The sequence below is a fragment of the Bufo bufo genome, chromosome 9 (assembly GCF_905171765.1).
Source record: "Bufo bufo chromosome 9, aBufBuf1.1, whole genome shotgun sequence".
NCBI classification, from domain to species: domain Eukaryota; kingdom Metazoa; phylum Chordata; class Amphibia; order Anura; family Bufonidae; genus Bufo; species Bufo bufo.
Genome location: NC_053397.1, coordinates 19,795,352 through 19,816,728, shown reverse-complemented (window position 1 = coordinate 19,816,728; position 21,377 = coordinate 19,795,352). Strand labels below are relative to the sequence as shown.

General features: G+C 44.3%; 1 protein-coding gene across 1 annotated transcript in view; it reads left to right on the top strand.

Annotated features, from left to right (window-relative positions):
- Positions 1-2,846: 2,846 nt before the first annotated feature.
- LOC120979761 (copine-8-like) overlaps positions 2,847-21,377 on the top strand; it is a 212,485-nt gene continuing 193,954 nt past the window's right edge. Inside the window, exon 1 of the mRNA XM_040408717.1 lies at positions 2,847-2,949. Coding sequence (XP_040264651.1) covers positions 2,873-2,949 — 77 coding nt within the window. The 5' untranslated portion in view covers positions 2,847-2,872. The remainder of the gene's footprint in view (positions 2,950-21,377) is intronic.

The following is a 21,377-nucleotide window of genomic DNA, read 5'->3' as shown; positions in this document are numbered from 1 at the left end:
TCCCAATGAGTGAAGAACCAACTGTGTAAATCCATATTCAATGAGCTCCCCCTAGTGGTGACTATAGGCAGCCAGAATACTGTATGAAGGGATGGAGAAGACTTGGAGCTGTGTGGCAGAAAAGGATGCTGGAATCCCTATACAAATTTTGGAAAATTACACCCCACGTTGTTAACCTTGGGGTCCCCTGATAATCAATGAATATCGGATACAATGTTTTAACTTCCCTGTAATATGTAAAACACCTTATTATGTAAAAATGTCACATTCTGTGATTATCAGGACAAATCAGTTCTTTTTATGATTCTTTTTCTTGAATGTCAGATACTTAAAGTAATAAAATCCCCATTCTGTGCGCTTTTCGGTACAATATCCGGGCGTCTCTCGAGCCTCCTCCGGGATGCTGGTAATTGCTTATCGCCCCATGCTGGGATCTGGATTGCATTCTTTTAAGGCTGTAAGTTAAGAAACTCTTAAATGCCACGAAACTGCCACCTGATATAGAAAGAGGTGAAAGTCATTAATGCAAAGGGCGATCACAGAGCGTGCAGGAACTTCATTTATTCAGGTTTTGGAAGCTCAGGAGCAGTTTTTTGGGAAGTTTTTGTAAGTTAAAGGGGTCCTCTGCTGTAGATAATCCTTTTTTCGCTTCAGTCCCCTGATAATAAGCTTGTCATGGGGAGTCCTTCTTCTGAGACCCCCAGTGATCATATATAAGATTGCAGCAAGCGTCCAGTTCCCTTGCAGCACCCCCACAGGGGAAATGATGTATTACACAGCATCCTATTGAAATCAATGGGCTGTTGATGTCCTGGGTCCTCCAGAGCAAGAAATTCTTTTTGGAGCAAACTGACTGTTAGAGGAAGATCCTAAATCTGAGAACCCCCCTCTTTTATGGAGAAAATCATCATACAGAATTTTAAATTGTAAGTGTAAATGTAAAACTTTTTAAATTGCTTTATATAGTAATAAACCAGTAGATATGTTCAGCTTCTCTAAGTGTGGGGTCAATACACTGGAGAGCCAAAGACCATAGGAAGATACCAGTATTATAAATGGCACATGGTGAATGACGACCCGCTACACGAGCTGCCGGTGCCAAGCTGGCAACTGCAGGAATTCCAAATGATGACAGCCACCCATCCCCCGCTGACTACAGCATGACAATTTTATGGCAATCTGTAGTCAGGAGTCCCTTAAGATGTGCATCAGCGGCCACAATAAGTGTTAAAGGGGTTTCCAGGGATTTTCATATTGACGGCCTGTCCTCGGGATAGGCGGGGGTCTTAGTCCCAGCACCCCCGCTGATCACCGGTGAGCGCAGCAGCCTCCTCACAGCTTATCCACCACAGCGCCCTCCATTGGATAGTGGCTGTGCTTGGTATTACAACCCATTCACTTGAATGTGATCGTCACATGGCCTACGAAGAGACCTAAGCACTCCGGCCTCTTAGTACAGCTGATCGTCAGGGGTTGTCGGGAGTCAGACCCCCCCCACAGATCTCATATCATAATCCCGAATAAACCCCCTTTAATTCATTCATCTGTGCAAACACATGGCGCACGTCAGGCAGTTGCTATAATATCTTCCTTATATATATTTTTGCAAAAAGCATAAAAGGCAATTTCCTAATGTTATTTTTGTATTATTATCGCCATCGCTCTTTAACCACATGCGCAGAATGCAATTACCGTACCGCTCATTTCAAGGCAATCTAAATGTTCAGCAAAGCACAAGGTAATCATATATCTAGGCAGCAGTTAAAAACCAGGCAGGGAGAGCCACAGCCAGATCCACCATCCAAAGCTTAAAATCTGTGAAGCAAGCATGACCATTTTCATAATAGCCGCAGTACCACTTCTGACCACTAGGTGGCCTATTGACATCACAAGCCACTACTCCTATCCATTGAGGGATTCTGTGTACAATATTCAGGGATACAGGTTCTTTTCTCCCATCCTCTATATTTAGTGCACAAGCCGGGGATAATGGCATGTATATGAGAGCGCTGAGTGAGGACCATATGCATTGGGGGGTCTCCAGCAGGGATCCAGCCAGCAACTGCCTCCCCCTCCAACTTCACAGGTAAAGAGAACTTTAATGCATTGGGTTCGCCTTCCCTACCCCTCCTTGGTTATTATTGGGGACTTTCAGCTTCTTCCCTGATATCCGTTGGTGCTGCTCAGAAACTTTGCTCCTCACTGACTGTAGGCTGAATATTCAGCAATTTTTTTAGGGGGGTCTGTGATTGAGAATTGGGAAGAAGCAGCAACAGATGTAGCAGAGGGGAAAGCTCAGTGTTTCAGATAGAATTTAATTCCCTGATACATCTGTGGCGGTTTAATCCCAGTATGGCACTGGTCTTACACCAGCAAGCTGCACATGGAAAATGCCAGTATTACTGCATAGCTAAGCGGGCACTCATACCCGATGGACTGCACCCATAGAGGGATGGGTATTGATTAGGAGGAGGTGAGAAAGGGGGATGGGGTGCAATCCCCTAACGAGTGCAGAACATTGACCGTGTCCTACTTCTCTGATAGGGTTAATAGGCTCCAGTGACACAGATATGGAGTGACTTTGATAAATCAGGATGTTACTCTAGAAATCCTGCCACCTGGGGATTAGAAAAGGATGGCAGCCCCTGTCTCAGAAAGCATCTCAGACTCTTTCCACCCAAGAAAGCTGCAAGGAGTTTGCTATGTTGTTGTGTCTTCTTCTGTTGTAGTTCTTCATGTACTGGCTTCTCGGACCTCTTCTTAAGATCTTGATGACAGCCCTGCAGCCTTGAGTCAAGTGTTACCATAGCTGAAGATCACCACAGGACATAGACAGTCTGTAGCAGCAGGTGGACCTGCAGACTCCAGGAGAATGGCATCTATTGGAGACTTTGACCCTGTACACACCAGCGTGCCAGCCACTAAGATCGAGATCACAGTATCATGCAGGTAGGAATTTCTTCAGAAGTGAAGCTATCTGAAGAGTTTTTTTGGGGAGAGTAGAAGCTTATGCAGGGTGTAGACACAGGTCTGGGGTGGTGGGTCCAGCTCTGGTGGGTTGGGTCATTCAAATACGGGTCTATGTGTGGTATTTTGTACCTATCTATTGTGTTGGGCATTGCTTCAGGTGCCAACGTTTGTGGCGTAGTAATAGTGTGCAGGACATTACACCTGGCAGCAGGAGCTTCACAACAAGGTCTATTGTGTTGGGCATTGGATGGAGGTCCATCTTGTGGTCATCAAGGTCCAATGTGATGGGTATACAGAGTACAGAATTCATAGTGGGTCCTCTGTGTGGGCCATTTCGTCTAGTTAATGGGCAGTGTACCATGGTCCATTGTGTGGTGCTGCAGATTCTAATTTTTAGAGCATTGGATTAAGGTCCGTCATGTGGTCATCAAGGTCCATTGTGATGGGTATGCAGGGTGCGGTGTTCATAGTGGGTCCTCTCTGTAGGGCATTTTGTCTAGTTAATGGGCAGTCTACCATGGTCCATTGTGTTGTATTGCAGATTCAGTTGTATTTTGTAGAGCATTGGATCAAAGTCCACATGTGGTCATCAAGGTCCAAGATGATGGGTATACAGGGTGCTGTATTCACAGTGGAGCATTAATCCAATGTATTAAAACGAGTTCCAATGTGTAGAGCATTGGATCAAGGTCCATAATGTGTTTGTCCATGTCCAATATGATGGGTATACAAGGTGGGGTATTCATAGTGGGTAATTTGTCCAATTAATAGACCATGGTCCATTGTGAGGTACTGCTGATTCTAATTTGTAGAGCATTAGATCAAGGTCCATCAAGTGGTTATCAAGGTCCAATGTGATGAGTATACAGTATTCAAAGTGGGTCATCTGTGGTCATCGAGGTCCAAGGTGATGGGCATACATGTGTTGTATTCTAGCGGGGCATTATTCCAATTTATTAAATTCATGTCCAATGTGTAGAGCATTGGGTCAAGGTCCATCATGTCGTCTTCAAGGTCTAATGTGATGGGTCATTGGTCCAGTGAACTGTGCAGTGTACCATTGTCCATTGTGTGGTACTGCAGATTCAGGTCTACTTTGTAGAGCATTGGATCAAGGTCCAACATGTGGTCATCAAGGTCCAAGGTGATAGGTATATACACAGTGGGGCATTGGTCCAGTAAGCTGTGTAGTGCACCATGGAGCTGAAACTCCAGGTGAAATATCTAGATCACTGGACTAAGGTCCATCAAGTGGTCGATCAGGTCCAGTATCTTGGGTATCGTATCATGGTTCATTGTGTAGGGCACTCAGTCAGCATCTAAAGGGGGCATTGGTCCAGTTCCACCTTGGTCAATTGTGTGTGCCTCCAAATGCACATCCAACGTGTGGAGCACTGCATGTAGATCTATTGTTGTGGGAGGCAAAGATGAATCAAGTTCCAGGTATCTAAACTGATGAAGGTCCAATGCATGGACTAAAGGTCCGCTAAGGATCTGAGCAAAGCAATGTATGAAGTCAGGGTCCAACATGGGATATAAACATGCACAGCATCCAAATCCACTTGTCCTCTGAATCCAGGTCATTAGATCCCAGGACTGGGAGAGCAGCAAGGGCAGGACATAGAGATGTATGTGGCCCATTACATCACATTGTCAGGACACCATACACAACACCCCCAGGACCTCCTGCTCCCCCATTGATGTGACCAGGCTGGAAACAGACGTGTAATTGATGAAGTCCTAGATCTTGGTCCACCACTGATCTCTCTAGAATAAAAGGGATCTATAAAGAGATCAGAGGCATTCTGCACTGCTTGGAGATCCACACCAACAGTCTAAGCAAATTGTCATTGCTGTGAATAGACCTTTGTAGTAAAAGAAATGAGAAGTAACTGAGCAGTGCCAAAGGGGTTTAACCAAACAGAGCCTCTGCATTCTGGAAATCAGTGGTGGTCTGAGGTCGGATACTTCGCCAGAGATCTTTTCATGTGGATCGGAAGATTTTTTTCTGAATTAATTTCCCCTTTAAATTGTATGCTCCCCCCCCCCCTCCCGCCAAAAACAAAAAAAAAAAAACAACGGTAAAAACTAACGGTATAATGTCCGATGGGCAGTTGGAGAATTAGGGTATGTTCACGCAGATTTTTTAGTGTACCGAGAAAAAAACTGATGCAGAATCAGCCTTTAAAGTCCTTGCGTTTTTTTTTTTTTTTTTTGGGGGCAGTTTTTATTCCAACGCAGTTTTTAAGCAGATTTTTGATCCTGCTCATTTCAATAGGAAGTTTGGATTTGGATCTGACACGGAATCTGCTCCAAAACCCACCATGAAAAAACTCTGTGTGAACATATCCTTATAATACATAATGAGGTCCTTCACCCCAATCCTCTTGTTTAAGGGCTCGTGCACACGACCGTTGTTGTTTTGCGGTCCGTTTTTAACGGATCTGTTGTTCCGTATCGGAGTTTTTTTTCCTCTGAATTAAGTCCTCTTCCGTTCCGTTATTCCACAAAACATATCCGTATGGTTTCCGTATGGGCAAAAACGGATCAGAAACAGAATCAGTAACTTATTAATCACCAAACACATGAGCAATATGGGCTGGGCATAGCAGTTCTACAGTATGGATCCGCAAAATACGGATGTGTTCCGTGTGTGTTCCGTTTTTTTGCGGACCCAATGACTTGAATGGGGCCTCGGACCGTAATTTGCGGACAAAAATAGGACATGCACTACTTTTTTGCGGAACAGAAATACGGAAACAGAATGCACACAGAGTACCTTCCGTTGTTTTTGCGGACCCATTAAAGTAAATGGTTCCGCATACGGTCTGCAAAAAAAACGGAACAGAAGCGGAAAGAAAATACGTTCATGTGCATGAGCCCTAAGGCAGCGGTCTTACCCTTCAGCTGTTGGAGAACTACAACTCCCAGTATGACCAAGTGGGATGCTGGGAGTTGTATCCACCAACAGCTGGAGAGTCAGCCGGGGTGGAGTTACATTTTGAGATGAATGATTGGCAACATAAAGATCAAAGGCATCATCATAGGCAGCAGAGATGAGTTTGTCAGATGTAGCAGGGCTGGGCTTGTTAGATATGGAACTGCTGGGTTTGTCAGATGTAGTACCATGAGGTATGTGGGAGGTAGTAGAGCTGAGTTTGTCAGATTTAGGTGTACTGGGTTTATTAAACACAGCAGAGCTGAGCTTGTGTATGTCGCAGGTTTGAGTGTATTGAACTGAAAAAGCCAATTCTATTCAGATTTTGCAAGACTGACTTGGTCAAAAATAGCAGTGCTGAGTTTGACATGTGCAGTACGACATGATGTTTGTGACAAAGTAGGAAGGGGTTTGTTATATTGTAGGAGCACAGGTTGTGTCAGACGTAGCAGAGCTACATTTGTGATATGTAACAGGACACATAGCTGGGCCGAGTTGGTCTTACGTAGTAGGATGTGATGCGTTGAACATAGTAGCGCTACGTTTTTCATATAGTTTTTATGGTTTGCAAGGCTGAAAAAAGACATCTGTCCATCCCGTTCAGCCTATTATCCTGCAAGTTGATATAGAGTAGGACAAGGTGTATTGGACATAGCAGAGCTGAGGTTGTCATGTGGCTGGACAAAATTTAAAATAAGTCTGATCACAGAGCGTTACCACAGTGAACCAAAATACAGCTGAAAAGACAAATTCAGCTCTGCTACATCTGCTACTTCCTATACCACAGCACATATTGGTGCATTATAAGTTCATTATAAGGGGCTGCAAGATTAGTAATGTATATCATTCTGGATTATTTCCTCTGTAATCCCGGGCATCCTATGTGCTTCATTATAGACGGTATAGACAGCTCGCTTATCCCTAATCACAGCTGACATTAGGGAGAAAAAAAAAAAAACTCATTTCTGGATCCCTCTTAATTACTTCTGCTGGCTTCAGCGGATTGTTGTACTCGCTCAATTAACGCTGGATTCCAATCCAAGATCCACTGGGGTGGAAAATAACTGTACAGATTGCTATTAGATAAGGGTTAAAGGGAGGCACTGGGGGGGGGGGGGGGGGGGGCTGCAGAACTGGGGAGCTCTACAGTATGGAGGAGCTGCAGGAATTGCATGGCCATGGCCCCAGTCTGGCAGCGGAGAGGTTAAACATTTCTTGTTACATGTCTGCGCCCATAGAAAACAGCATGAAATGTTCTAGAGAGGCTTTGTGACTCGGCAGTGAGGGGGAACAGGAGCAGCATATGGACAGGGATTGGAAAATAATTCACACTGTGCGGAGCGGAAAACACTGGAGGTCTGTGCGCTGGTGTCCCCGTCTCCAGGGAGGAAAAGACATCTACAGGGCTGTAATAACGTGTGCGGCGGATATATATACTGCAATTATCTGGAGGTACAGCCATAGGAGAAGACACCAGACCTCCAGAAATCCTGTAATAATATATACTGTACGGAGAATACAATAAGATAATAGTCAATAAATATTTACTTCTCTGTTATCCATATCTATCATCTATCTACAGTATCTATGTATCTTTCAATGTATCTATCTATCTATTTCATATCTATTATCTATCTATCTATCTATCTATCTATCTATCTATCTATCTATCTATCTATTTCATATCTATTATCTATCTATCTATTATCTATCTACGGTGTCTATCTATCTTTCTCCTATCTATCTATATGCCCACTTACCTATTGCTGTTGGGTGTAATAAAGTATCCACTTTTTCACTGGAAGACCGGAGTGCTGCCTTATCCCTTTTCCTTACAATCATCGTTCCAGGTCCTAGGAACAATTGGGAATTGCACCCGGCATCATAGGAGTTCTGCTGTATATTTTTTTCATATCTGCCTACTTACCTAGATATCATCTATCTCATATCTATCTACCTATCTACCTATCATTATCTATCTATCTATCTATCTATCTATCTATCTACTATCTGTATATCTATCTACCTATCATTATCTATCTATCTATCTATCATTATCTATCTATCTATCTATCTATCTATCTATCTATCTATCTATCTATCTATCTATCTATCTATCTATCCTCGATCTATTATCTATCTATCCCATATCTATCTATCTCCTATCTCTCTATCTATCTATCTATCTATCTATCTATCTATCTATCTATCTATCTATCTATCTATCATTATCTATCTGTCTATCTACCTATCATTATCTATCTATCTATCTATCTATCTATCTATCTCTCTCACTATCTATCATTATTTATTATTAAAGCGCCATTCATTCCATGACGCTGTGTATATGGAAATGTGTGCACATACATAATAAAAAACAATTGCAATGAGCATGAACAAGACAAGTTACAAACTGGTACGGAAGAAGTGAGGACCCTATCAAACTATCTATCTATTTTTGTATCTAAGGGCTATCTATCTATCTATTTTTGTATCACTGTGTGAAGCCCGTGCTGTGGACCACAAATTGCGGTCCGCAATGCACGGGCACCGACCGTGGCCCAGCTGCATGGGGATCGCGGACCCCATTCACTTGAATGGGGTCCGCAATCCCTCCGTTCCGCAAAAAGATAGAGCATGTTCTATCTTTTTGCGGTGCGGAGGCACAGAACGGAACCCCAGGTAGGACTCTGTAGTGGTTCCGTAGGGTTCCGTTCTGTGCTTCCTTCCATTCCGCATCTCCAGATTTGCAGACCCATTAAAGTGAATGGGTCCGCATCCGTGATGCGGCATGCACACAGAACGGTGCCCGTGTATTGCAGATCCGCAAATGCGGTCCGCAATACGGCAACGGCCGGCAGCACACGTTCGTGTGAACGAGCCCTAAGAATGGATAAGAAGGCAGCACTCCGGTCCTCAGTGAAAAAGGTGGATATTTATTAAGCCCAATGCATTGAGTGCTGCCTTGTTATCCATCCTTGCTTGCTGTGGATTCCTCTTCTCCGGAATTTTACGAGGATTTTTTCACCTGGCATCCCTTGAGTGCTGCTATTACTTCTTTGGTTATCTATCTATCTATCATATATGTATATGACAGCAGGCAGTGCCGTCAGTGTAAGGGTCCATTCACACGTCCGTTTTTTCTTTCCTGATCTGTTCCGTTTTTTGCTGAACAGATCTGGACCAGATCTGGACCCATTCATTTTCAATGGGTCCTGGAAAAAAACGGACAGCTCAATGTCTGATTTTTTCCAGGACCCATTGAAAATGAATGGGTCCAGATCTGGTCCAGATCTGTTCAGCAAAAAACGGAACAGATCAGGAAAGAAACAACGGACGTGTGAATGGACCCTAAATGTTAGCTGGTCAGCCTCCAGTGTTCCCAGTCTGCACCTTTATATATAGTTGTGAGCTGAACTTTCTCCCCAGCAGTAGATGAGAGGAACTGGAGTACAAGCAGAGACGTGTTACGGGGAATCTTGGCCTGACTCGCGCATTTCACAAACGCTGCAAACTCCAGAGAATGCACTTAGACTCTCGCGCTTCAAGCCACTGTGTATTTAAAGGGCAATTTAAACCATGTACGATTGCATCATTCATACATGGAGTAGCCGAGTAGTAGTAGTATACAGCATGCACATAACATAGGGGCTTCCATGAATACACTATAGCAGGGATGGCCAACCTGCGGCTCTCCAGCTGTTGCAAAACTACAACTCCCAGCATGCAAAGACTGCATCTATCAGCCTACAGCAGGCCATGGTGGGAATTGTAGTTTTACAACACCTAGAGAGCCGCAGGTTGGCCATCCCTGCACTATAGGCACCTCTATGGCTCTCAGAGCAGTTGGCACGCGAGCTGTAAACACGTTGCTGTCAATTACAGTGGCATACAGATACAGAGGTGCCCACAGCTAACATCTCAACAAGCCGCCACTGCACATACAGACGTGTTCTCCTTCACCTTTCCTCTTGGTTCACAATATCTGATTCCAAGCAATCAACATTAATCTGCAGGGAAATCTGTCAGTAAATGTTTAATTTCTCTGCAGCACCTCCACAGGTGAAACTAAGTATTACACAGTCCTCAATCAAATCAATGGCTACTCTTTGTAAGGCAGGACAGGACAGGTCCTCCAGAGCATGGGACACTCTTTGTACCACCCTGGTCAAAAGATGAGAGTCCTGAACAGCAAACCCCCCTATATTAACTGAAAATTCCCTAATAGGATGTGAAGATGGATTTTGTAATCTAGAGAACCCCTTAAGGAACATGTTGCTGTGCAGGAGTCTTGGACAGCTGGGTGACAACTCCAGTTGGTGGTCACTCAACTTTTCCAGAAACTGATTTCACCAAGGAATGGCTTGACTGAAGAGACTATAGTTTGAGACGTAATTCTTCAAAAATAAGTTGGAAATGTCCATTTACATTATCCATGGTTGGCATGTGAACAATGGGGAGTTTCTACACACAGAGATGTCCCAAGGCGTCTTATGAATATAGAGATGTACAGCCAATCTATATGGAAATCTGTCTCGTCATCTCCACCCGGTCGAGCGTCTCCAGCTCATCACGCCAAGATTTATTGCATTGTTTATAAGAGTTGAGCAGCAACGTGATGGAGCCTGAGCCTGTGTCACTGCTCGGTGGTAATGTCATCATGGTGGAGTCAATAATGGAATGATTTATACTGAGAAGGTGACCTAACTGGGTCCAGTAACGACGAGTATAGTGAAAGCTCCTTCATTTATCAAAGTATATGGAGATATTTTGTGGACCTCACAGTAGATCTACTTTTTAAGTTATGTTTTAAGAATATCAAGAAGAACCTTTTACATGGATTCTATCCCCCTGTTCCATCAAGACCCTTCTCAAATGGACCCTTCCCCACCCTTCATATATATTATGTCACCCTGGATCTGATCCACCTGTTCCACATGGATCCTATTCAACTTTTCCACTTGGATCCTGTCCATCTGTTTTACATGGATTTTGTCCATCTGCTTCAGTTGGATCCTATCCACTTGTTCCTCATGGATCCTGCCCATCTGTTTCAGATGGACCCCATCTACCTGTTACACATGGCTCCTATGCATCTGTTCCCTTTGGATCTCATCCAACTGTTCTTCATGGATCCTGTCCATCTGTTTAATATGCATCCTTTCCATCAGTTTCACATGGATCTCACTCACCTGTTCTATATGCTATCCACCTATCTTCCAAGGATTCTGTCTACCTGTTCTATAGAGACCATGCTCAATGGTCCAGTTGTGCCTTCCCCACCCTTCATGAACCCTGTCACCCTGTTCCACATGGATCCCATTAATCTTTTCCACATAGATCCTTTCCACCTGTTCCTCAAAGATCCTGTCCATCTGTTTTATATGGATCTTGCCCATCTGCTTCAGATGGATCCCATGCACCTGTCCCACTTGGATTTCTTTCACCTGTTCCACCTGTTCCTGATAGATCCTGTCCACCTGTTCCACATGGCTCCTATGCATATGTTCCACTTGGATTCCATCCATGTTCCACATGAACGCGGTCCATCTGTTTTATATGGATCATGTCCACTTGTTCCTCATAGATCCCATCCACCTGTTCCACATGGCTCCTATGCACGTGTTCTACTTGGGTGCCATCCATCCGCCTGGGTTCCTCATGGATGCTGTCCATCTGTTTTATATGGATCATGTCTACCTGTTCCTCATGGAACCTGTCCATCTCTTTCATGTAGATCTCACTCACCTGTTCCACATCCCATCCACCTTTTCCCCTAGGATCCTGTCCACATGTTCTGCCCATTTGTCTCCTGAGAATCCTGTCCATCTGTTTCATATAGATCCTGCCCCACTTTGTAAATAAGGTCATGCATGGTCATTGATAGGACATCGTCTATCAGGAGAACGCTTTGCTCCATCCATGTATTTTCTTGTAGGTTGCCACTAACAGAACCAAAATGAAAGAGTATTCAAAAATATCTTAACCGTTCCATGTAGCGACGCCATATTGGTCCCAGCACATGGACTCTCGATTATATTATCTTCTGATAGAGTAGCCGAGAATGCTGCAGGATTTCTCCTTTAAGGCTGCCCGATAAATATGCAGATGCCCATATGGTCCTATGAGTGTTACTTCACTGAGTAATGGTGTCATGTTCACTTTAAGCACGAGCCATCTCTACTGTGGAAACGGTTTAATTTCAGAGTTATTAATTACAGCCTGAAGCCGCTGATTTACTGCCCTCTAATACCTTCCTTGCTCTCTCAATGTCTTCACACATGGTCAAATGTGACCTTATCTAAATCTGCATCCATCATGTTCTAGCCGACCTGCCGTGCACAGTCGTGAATGGGGAGGATGACAAACGTACCCTTGATTCTAATTTGGGGATAATTATAATTTGTAATTGCAGAGTCTACCGTATAGTCCACGGACTGTTCTAGAAGAAGCGCTGTCTGTCCAGCGTGCAGAAAAAGCCCTAATTAATGGAATGCTCCTCACCATCAATGCGTGAAAACTGTATGCAGTGCCATGTGGGCTCTTTTAGGGAGTACTCTTTGGACCCTAGATGCACTTTATGGTGATATGTACGGTATATTCCACCATATGGCAGTACTTTGTGGGCGCTGTCGTGCGCCACTTATTACGCATTATATGGCAGTACTTTGTGGGCGCTGTAATGCGGCATTTATTATGCATAATATGGCAGTATTTTGTGGGTGTTGTATAGCAGGGTTTATCATGCATTATATGGCAGTATTAGTTGAACACAGCATGGCAGCTTTCTTTGGGCATTGATTGGCAGTAATGTGTACTGTAGGCAATATATGGGGACACAATATGGCAGCATTATTTGCATACTTTATTGAGGTTTTACTGGCTTCCATGTTGGTTTTGGCTGGAAACAGAAGAAATGATCCTGCAAAATGTTTAACAATTTGACAAGAAATACCAGTGACTTTTTAGAAGGACCTTTTTAGAAGGAAGCATTTTTTAAGTGTCAGAGGTTCAAGGGCATACATACAATAGAGGCGGCCCGTGCAACCACTATGGGCCCCTGGAGAGAAGGGAGCCAGTCCTGACAATCTGTTCTACAGAGGGACTACATTTTTGGGGCACTGGCCCAGTTGTCATAGGTAGGGACATTGAGGGCGAATCTAAGTGGACGAGTGGAGCAAAGTAACATCTATAATGGCCGTGGAGCTCTATGGTAGTAGATTTAGGCCTCTTTCAGTGAATCACGGATGTGTGCTGCCCGTGGTCTCCATGGATAGCACATGTACCCATTGACTTTAAAGGGAACCTGTCACCGGGATTTTGTGTATAGAGCTGAGGACATGGGTTGCTAGATGGCCGCTAGCACATCTACAATACCCACTCCCCATAGCTCTGTGTGCTTTTATTGTGTAAAACCCCCGATTTGATACATATGCAAATTAACCTGAGATGAGTCCTGAACGTGAGATGAGCCAGGGACAGGACTCCTCTCAGGTTCATTTGCATATGTATCAAATCTGGCTTTTTACACAATAAAAGCACACAGAGCTATGGGGACTGGATATTGCGGATGTACTAGTGGCCATCTAGCAACCCATGTCCTCAGCTCTATACACAAAATCCCGGTGGCAGGTTCCCTTTAATATGTGTCTAACCTCGGGTCCATGGACACACGGACGAAACATGAACCCTTCATAGACATCGTCACGGATGAACCACTGACCATTTTGCCAGGGATGTCATCACAGACACGGATGGGCCGGGGGGAAGCATTGCAGTTTTTGATTCAGTCTTTTTTTTAGCCAAAGCTAGAAGTAGTTCCAGCAGGAAGAAGGAGGCGAACGTCCTTGCTTTATATTTACTATTCCTTTTGAATCCACTTTTGACTTTGGTTCAAAAAACTACATGAAAAAGTTTTTTTTTTTTTTCAAATGAATGAAACCACCTTTAGGACTAGATCACATAGGCAAGTATTTTACCCGTGGAACCTTCAGCAGAAAGCCATGTTCTTTAGCCTTATGCAGATTAGCCTTATTCGATGGAGCTAATCAGTGTGTGGCCCCCCGCCATGGTCTCAGCACAGTTTCCAGGGTGGAAACGGAGGCAAGATAGGGCAGGATCCTTCCTTTTTTCATAGAGCTGGGAAAAAAAAATACAAGTCACTGTTTCCCATTGAAAACATCGAGAGGCAGATTGCAGGTGATTTTCCATACTGGTTCTGACCCAATTTCTGCGTTGAAATCAGGGTAAAAAAAAAAAAACCCTGTGTGAACTAGCCTTGTATTTGCAGGAGTCTTTTTTTTTGTGTTTTTTGTTTTGTTTTCTGATCTCTGCAGCAGATTTCACCCTTTGCCATGACGACATCTGCTGTATACTGGCCACATTTCCGCAGTGTATTCCGCAACCAAATCTGTGACATTTGCGGCCATGCCCATAGGACAGTAAGGGACTGAGCGAGTGATTTTCACCATTCCGAGGGAAGAAGAGCGCTCTATAGCGGCGATCAGCAACCTTAGGCTCTCCAGCTGCTGTAAAACTACAACTCCCAGCATGCACACTTTCTCAACTGTTCTTGCAACTTCCATAGAAGTGAAAGGAGGATTGTGGGAGTTGTAGTTTCAGAACAGCTGGAGTGCTGGAGGTTGCTGATCCCTGCTCTATAGAAATGTCCTCCAGCTGTTGCAAAACCACAACTTTTCTCATGTCCTGAGAGCCTGCAGCTATCAGGGCATGATGGGAGCTGTAGTTTTGCAACAGCTGGAGAGCCACAGGTTGGAAATTCAGCTGCACACTGTTCTTGCACAGGACGGGCCCTCAGCTGTCTGGGTTTGAGAACCGCAGCAGTCACCACAGTTTTCTCCCACATCAGCGCCGACCGCTAGCAATAACCTCTGCTCTGCTACACAAGCCAATTACAGCTCAACTACACCTGACATATGCAGCCCCACTACATTCGGGCTCATAAACCATTCATAGACCCACCACTCCGCTCAGCTGTTGACATGATTACAATCCAAGCATCTTTCATCATCCACAGGGCAGATATATGGAGATCATATTTACAGTCACCTACAAAGGACCGTACGCAGCGCCGGGGCCCACGTCACACCGTTCCTATCCGCTGCCCTCTATTATAGCTGTTGACAAACAGCGAATCGTTGCACAATTATGTCAACTCTTCCTGTCAGCCGCCTGCATTTTTACAGCAGCGTCGCTCTGCGGGAGCCTTATTACTACGAGATAATTACCCCATAGGGTTTTATATATATGGAGTTATGGGGGAGGGGGGTGGAAACTTTGGCTTACTCCATCTAGTTGTTTGGTCATCAATCATACCCTTATTAATAGGGGAGTTAACCCTTTCCACAAAATCCACAAATACAGCTGATCTGCACTCGGCTCCATTCTGTATAGAGCTGTAATAATACACCCATAGAGGTGTATGGGGCCTTACTGTACCTCCATCTATAACTGTGAAGCATTAAAGCTAGGAGAGAATAATGCAGACATATGGCACATGATGGAGCATCGTATGGCGGCACACCTGCACTTGACAGAGCCTCAGGCCAGTCACGCCCTGGTCCTGTAGTTTAGGGGGACCCAGTAGGTCCATCTGTCAAATATGAAGAGACCAGTATTACACATGATAGTTGGTGGGACGTGGTTACAGTTAGGCCTCTGCCTATGGCCGCTGTCAGGCAGCTGTAATACAGGTGCTTTTTTCTGCCCGTATTAGGCCTCATGCACCGTTTACGTTCCGTTTTTTGCGTTCCATATACGGAACCATTCATTTCAATGGATCCGTCCAAAAAACGGAAGGTACTCCGTATACCTTCCGTTTCCGTATTTCCGTTTTTCCAAAGATAGAACATGTCCTATTATTGTCCGCGTAACAGACAAGGATAGTACTGTTCTATCAGGGGTCAGCTGTTCCGTTCTGCAAAAAACGGAATGCACACAGACTCATCTGTATTTTTTGCGGAACCGTTTTTGCGGACCGCAAAATACTGAAAAAAGCCATACAGTCGTGTGCATGAGGCCTTGAAGAAGCAAGACCCGGACCCCTGCAGTTCATCAGACCCGGAGTTAGAGCACCATAGGCTTCTATAGCGCTCTAACTCCAATGCAGATGGACAGTGAGAGATCCGGGTCTTGCGTGCTTAATACCGGCACAAAAAAAGGGCCCATATTACGGAAAGTGACCATAGGGTGACTTAAGGAGTCTCTTAGGTTATATGCACATAGTGGAGATTTGTATGTGGAAAATTGTACATGAAACACACACAAAAAATAAAAAAAATCATAAATCCGCACTATATATCTTGGTTATCGATCTGTGGATCTTCTGTCTGTTTTAATAACCTCATTAAAGGCTAGGGGGGGGGGGGGAAACCGGAATACATTAGCCGCAAAGGCAAACAATTGGCACACAGCGGATTTTAAAAGATGCTTGTAATACGTATTGATCATTTTTGTGACACTTTGTCTGGTTTTGCATTGTGAAACATTATGTTTGCTTCAAATTTAAGAAATGGTGCACAGTTTTCATGTAATTGGCGCGAATGCACTGTGTTGTATGACTTAGTCTTAAAAAATACACCAGGGGACTGCCTGGCATAGAATGAAACCTTTTTGCAATATTTCCAAGTGTCGCAGATGATAAATGTGCCATAATCCAGGTCTAATCTCACTTTTCTGATTTAAAGAAGCACTCCCACAAAAATTCTTATTCTCTGACCTGTTAGAAAGGTACATGGTGTACACTGTTGTAGTGAAGGTAATTTTCTTACCAGTGACTGTATTTGTTGTGAGTTATAACCTCCCTTCTGATCCTCAGCTGTGTCATGTGACCAGCACTCTGACTCTCCAAATAACCCAGCAACGTATATGTGGACAGGAAGTTAGTTTCTCTGTGTATTCCTATGGAAGTCTCAATGTCAGTCTCATAGGAATGAATAGAGAAGTAGCTGACTTCCTGTCCTGTGTCATTTAGAGGTCAGAGTGCTGGTCACATGACACAGCTGAGGATCACATGGGAGGTTATAACTCAATGTATTCCTATGGAACTGACACAGGACAGGAAATCAGTTACTTCTCTATTTATTCCTATGAGACGGACATTGAGGCTTCCATAGAAATACATGACACAGCTGAGGATCAGAAGGAAGGTTATAACTCACAAATACAGTCTCTGGTAAGAAGATTCTGGTAAGACCTTCAGCACAGTTTACATCATGGTCATAGAATAAACATTTTTGTAGGAGTGCTTCTTTAAACATAGATCACTTTGAAAAACGGCATGGTTTCCTGAATGTGGCAAAATTTGGCAAAATGTTGCAACCCCCCACAAAAAAAAAACAGCCGCAGTGTTACAGCCGCAGTGCCTGGACCCCCCAAACATTATTTTAATGGGATCCTATAGTGATCCAAGTCCGGGTCAACAGAACATGTTATGCTCCTGCCTGAAAGTGACCTTACCCGTCATTCGGATCCATATTTTTAAACATTTTTGCACTGGTTTGACTGCATTCCATCAAGATTTGTATATTATTTGGGGGGGGGAAGGGGTTAAAAACTGATGCCTTTTCACCTTCTAAAGGTACCCCCACCCCCTATCTCAGATGTAATAGGAGTGCAGCCATTTTGCTCGTTTTACAGTTAGTGAATGATCGGTGTGTTCCCCGGGGTCATGTTATTTTAATGGAAGCCGTCAGATTTTAGGGCGGCATTACATTATCCTCCTTGATTGAAAGCCCCCCGGTGGAGCTTGAAGCGGCTTGTGGCGGCTCATCCTATTATTGCTTGGTAATATCAGCGTTATGTTAGAGGGGCGGCACCCACACGTGAACTGGGATAGCCTGCAGTGAGTAACAGGACCAGACGACCATAGGATCCGTGTTTAGTTCGTGGGTCCGTTTTTTGCCCTCCGTGTGTCATTCATATTCCATGGGAACTGCTACTACTCCTACCAATGGTCTGTGAAAACCATGAACCAAACACGCGTGGCATCCGTGTTGTGTCCGTGGTTTTTCACAAACCTATAAGGGGAAATTTATCAAACTGGTGTAAAGTAGAACTGGCTTAGTTGCCCATAGCAACCAATCAGATTCCACCTTTCAACGAAAAATGAATCTGATGGGTTGCTATGGGCAACCAAGCCAGTTTTCCTTTAATAAATTGAAAATTTCCCCCTATCGACTATGATTTTTCATTGACAGATTACGGCATGCTTCCGTAGTGTCACAACCGACCCACGGAAAACCACACACATTAAAGTCATTGGGTACAGGTGCTGTCCGTGGAGGCCTTATGCAGTGATTGACGCTGCAGGGTGCTAGTCTGACAACCTCCAGTGCTGTGTCTATGTAATATATTCAGGTATATGAGTCAGAGCAGATATCCCGATAGCAGGGGCTGATAGCTGAGCCGCCACTAATAATTACATCGCCCCTGACATTTCCGTTCCTCTCTATGAAACTACACACTTTGGGGCGGCTTCCTGAAAACCATTTGCTTTTGTTGCCCATGGAAACCAATCATAGCGCAGCTTTCATTTTTTCACAGCAGGATATGAAATAAGAGCTGCGCTGTGATTGGTTGCTATGGGCAACTAAGAAGATTGCATGGAATTGGAAAAACATGGCTGCAGTTTTATACCAGAAGCTACATCATTTTTGTCCATGAGCCATGTCTGGTAATGCAGCACTCACCTGAGCTGCAGTACCAGCATATGGACAAAAGTGGCGCTGTTTCTGGAGAAATCAGCAGTGTTTATGTCTTATACAGCCCTCTTTAATGGGTCACTTATGTCTTCCTTGCCCATCAGCTTGTCAGAATCTTTAAAGGGCATCTGTCAGCAGTTTTGTACCTATGACACTGGCTGACCTGTTACATGTACGCTTGGCAGCTGAAGACATCTGTGTTGGTACCATGTTCATATGTGCCCGCCATTGCTGAGAATTTTTTTTTATATATTCAAATGAGACTCTAGGAGCAACGGGGGCGTTACCGTTACACCTAAAGCCTCATCTCTATTTGCAGCTGGCACGCCTTTTCAACTCTGATTGGCAGGGCCAGGCTCTATTATGCTTTCACTATCTAGCCCTGTCAATCAAAGTGGAGAGGGCGCGGCAGTTGCAGAGAGAGCAGAGCCTCTAGGTGTAATGACAACGCCCCCGTTGCTCCTAGAGGCTCATTTGCTTATATTAAAGCATCATTTATCTCAGCAATGCGGGCACATATGAACATGGGACCAACACAGATGCCTTCAGCTGCCAAGCGCACATGTAACAGGTCAGCCGGTCTCATAGGGACAAGTCTGCTGACAGATGCCCTTTAAGCAAAAGACCCAGGTTTTAATAAAAAATATAGTCACTGACAGGTGCGAACTGACAGCCTCCATACATGGGCTCCTTATTGACCACAATACACAATGCCTTCGGGGAGCATTCATCTCATGCAGACCTTGCACTCCGCGGCGGTGGGTCGCCTTCTGGTCATGGTCCCCTGGTCACGGCCCTAATGCTCAAATGGTTAATCCACTCCTTGTCCCTGGAGATATTTGGCCATGGAAATGCCCCCTTTTTGGTTTATGCTTTCACAATCAGCTCATAAAGGGGTATCCCAGTAACAAGAAGTTATCCCGTACCCTCTACATCCACTCAGACCCCTTCACATCACATAAATGGGGGTCCTAAGTCCGTATGAGAATAGAGCGGTGGTCGAGCCTGTGCACTGCTGCTCAATTTATCTCTACACATGCCCGACTGCCGCTCCAATCAAATGGGGGACGGGGGACTACTCTCATCATGATCATAGGGTCCAATCTAACACTTCCCCTATTCAATGTACATGACGACTTAGGAACACATAGCACTGTTCTATCGTTGTCTTCAATCTTAATGACATACTGAGTTGACTAACTTTGCAAAAGCTACGTTGTGTACCCCCGGCACCATTTGGGGTGCACACCACATGGTAAGGCATGGTGCACCCCAAAGGGAAATAAGTCCAGATAGTCAGGGTCTGTAGTAAACTATTGTGCTTCTTTGCTGAAAGAACTCAAGTGCAAAACAATACAGGCAGTGCACTGAGCTGGCTTTTTCAGTCTCCTCCCTGGCAGAAGAAGGTTCTCTGCTGAGGAAAGGCTTGAGCTAGCTGTCAATCTCTTTCTTAGAAGGATGCCCAAAAGGGCTGGTGACCCAGGGTCTGTGGCCGAGTATCCTCGTCTCAGCGTCTTCTTTTGGTCACTCATCCACTCTGGCAGAGTCTTTTCTACTAAACACTGGTCCCTATCTGCAGACAACTCTAACTGCTCTCCTTATATACAGTTTCTAGCAGGAGGGTGGAGTGGAGAAGCGCAGCCTAAACAGAAACAATGTTGCAATTTCAGTCTGTTATAGACTTGTATAGAGTTTCAGTACAAGTCTATGGGAATGACTAAGCAGTTTTTCCAGACATAAACAAGTCTTCGGACGTAAACAACAGAGCTAAACCAGATAGTACCCTTGCTCGAGGGCACTACATACAGTACAGACCAAAAGTTTGGACACACCTTCTCATTCAAAGAGTTTTCTTTATTTTCATGACTATGAAGGCATCAAAACTATGAATTAACACATGTGGAATTATATACATAACAAACAAGTGTGAAACAACTGAAAATATGTCATATTCTAGGTTCTTCAAAGTAGCCACCTTTTGCTTTGATTACTGCTTTGCACACTCTTGGCATTTTCTTGATGAGCTTCAAGAGGTAGTCCCCTGAAATGGTCTTCACTTCACAGGTGTGCCCTGTCAGGTTTAATAAGTGGGATTTCTTGCCTTATAAATGGGGTTGGGACCATCAGTTGCGTTGAGGAGAAGTCAGGTGGATACACAGCTGATAGTCCTACTGAATAGACTGTTAGAATTTGTATTATGGCAAGAAAAAAGCAGCTAAGTAAAGAAAAACGAGTGGCCATCATTACTTTAAGAAATGAAGGTCAGTCAGTCAGCCGAAAAATTGGGAAAACTTTGAAAGTAAGGGCTATTTGACCATGAAGGAGAGTGATGGGGTGCTGCGCCAGATGACCCGGCCTCCACAGTCACCGGACCTGAACCCAATCGAGATGGTTTGGGGTGAGCTGGACCGCAGAGTGAAGGCAAAAGGGCCAACAAGTTCTAAGCATCTCTGGGAACTCCTTCAAGACTGTTGGAAGACCATTTCAGGGGACTACCTCTTGAAGCTCATCCAGAGAATGCCAAGAGTGTGCAAAGCAGTAATCAAAGCAAAAGGTGGCTACTTTGAAGAACCTAGAATATGACATATTTTCAGTTGTTTCACACTTGTTTGTTATGTATATAATTCCACATGTGTTAATTCATAGTTTTGATGCCTTCATAGTCATGAAAATAAAGAAAACTCTTTGAATGAGAAGGTGTGTCCAAACTTTTGGTCTGCACTGTATATACTTTCATTTACATTTTT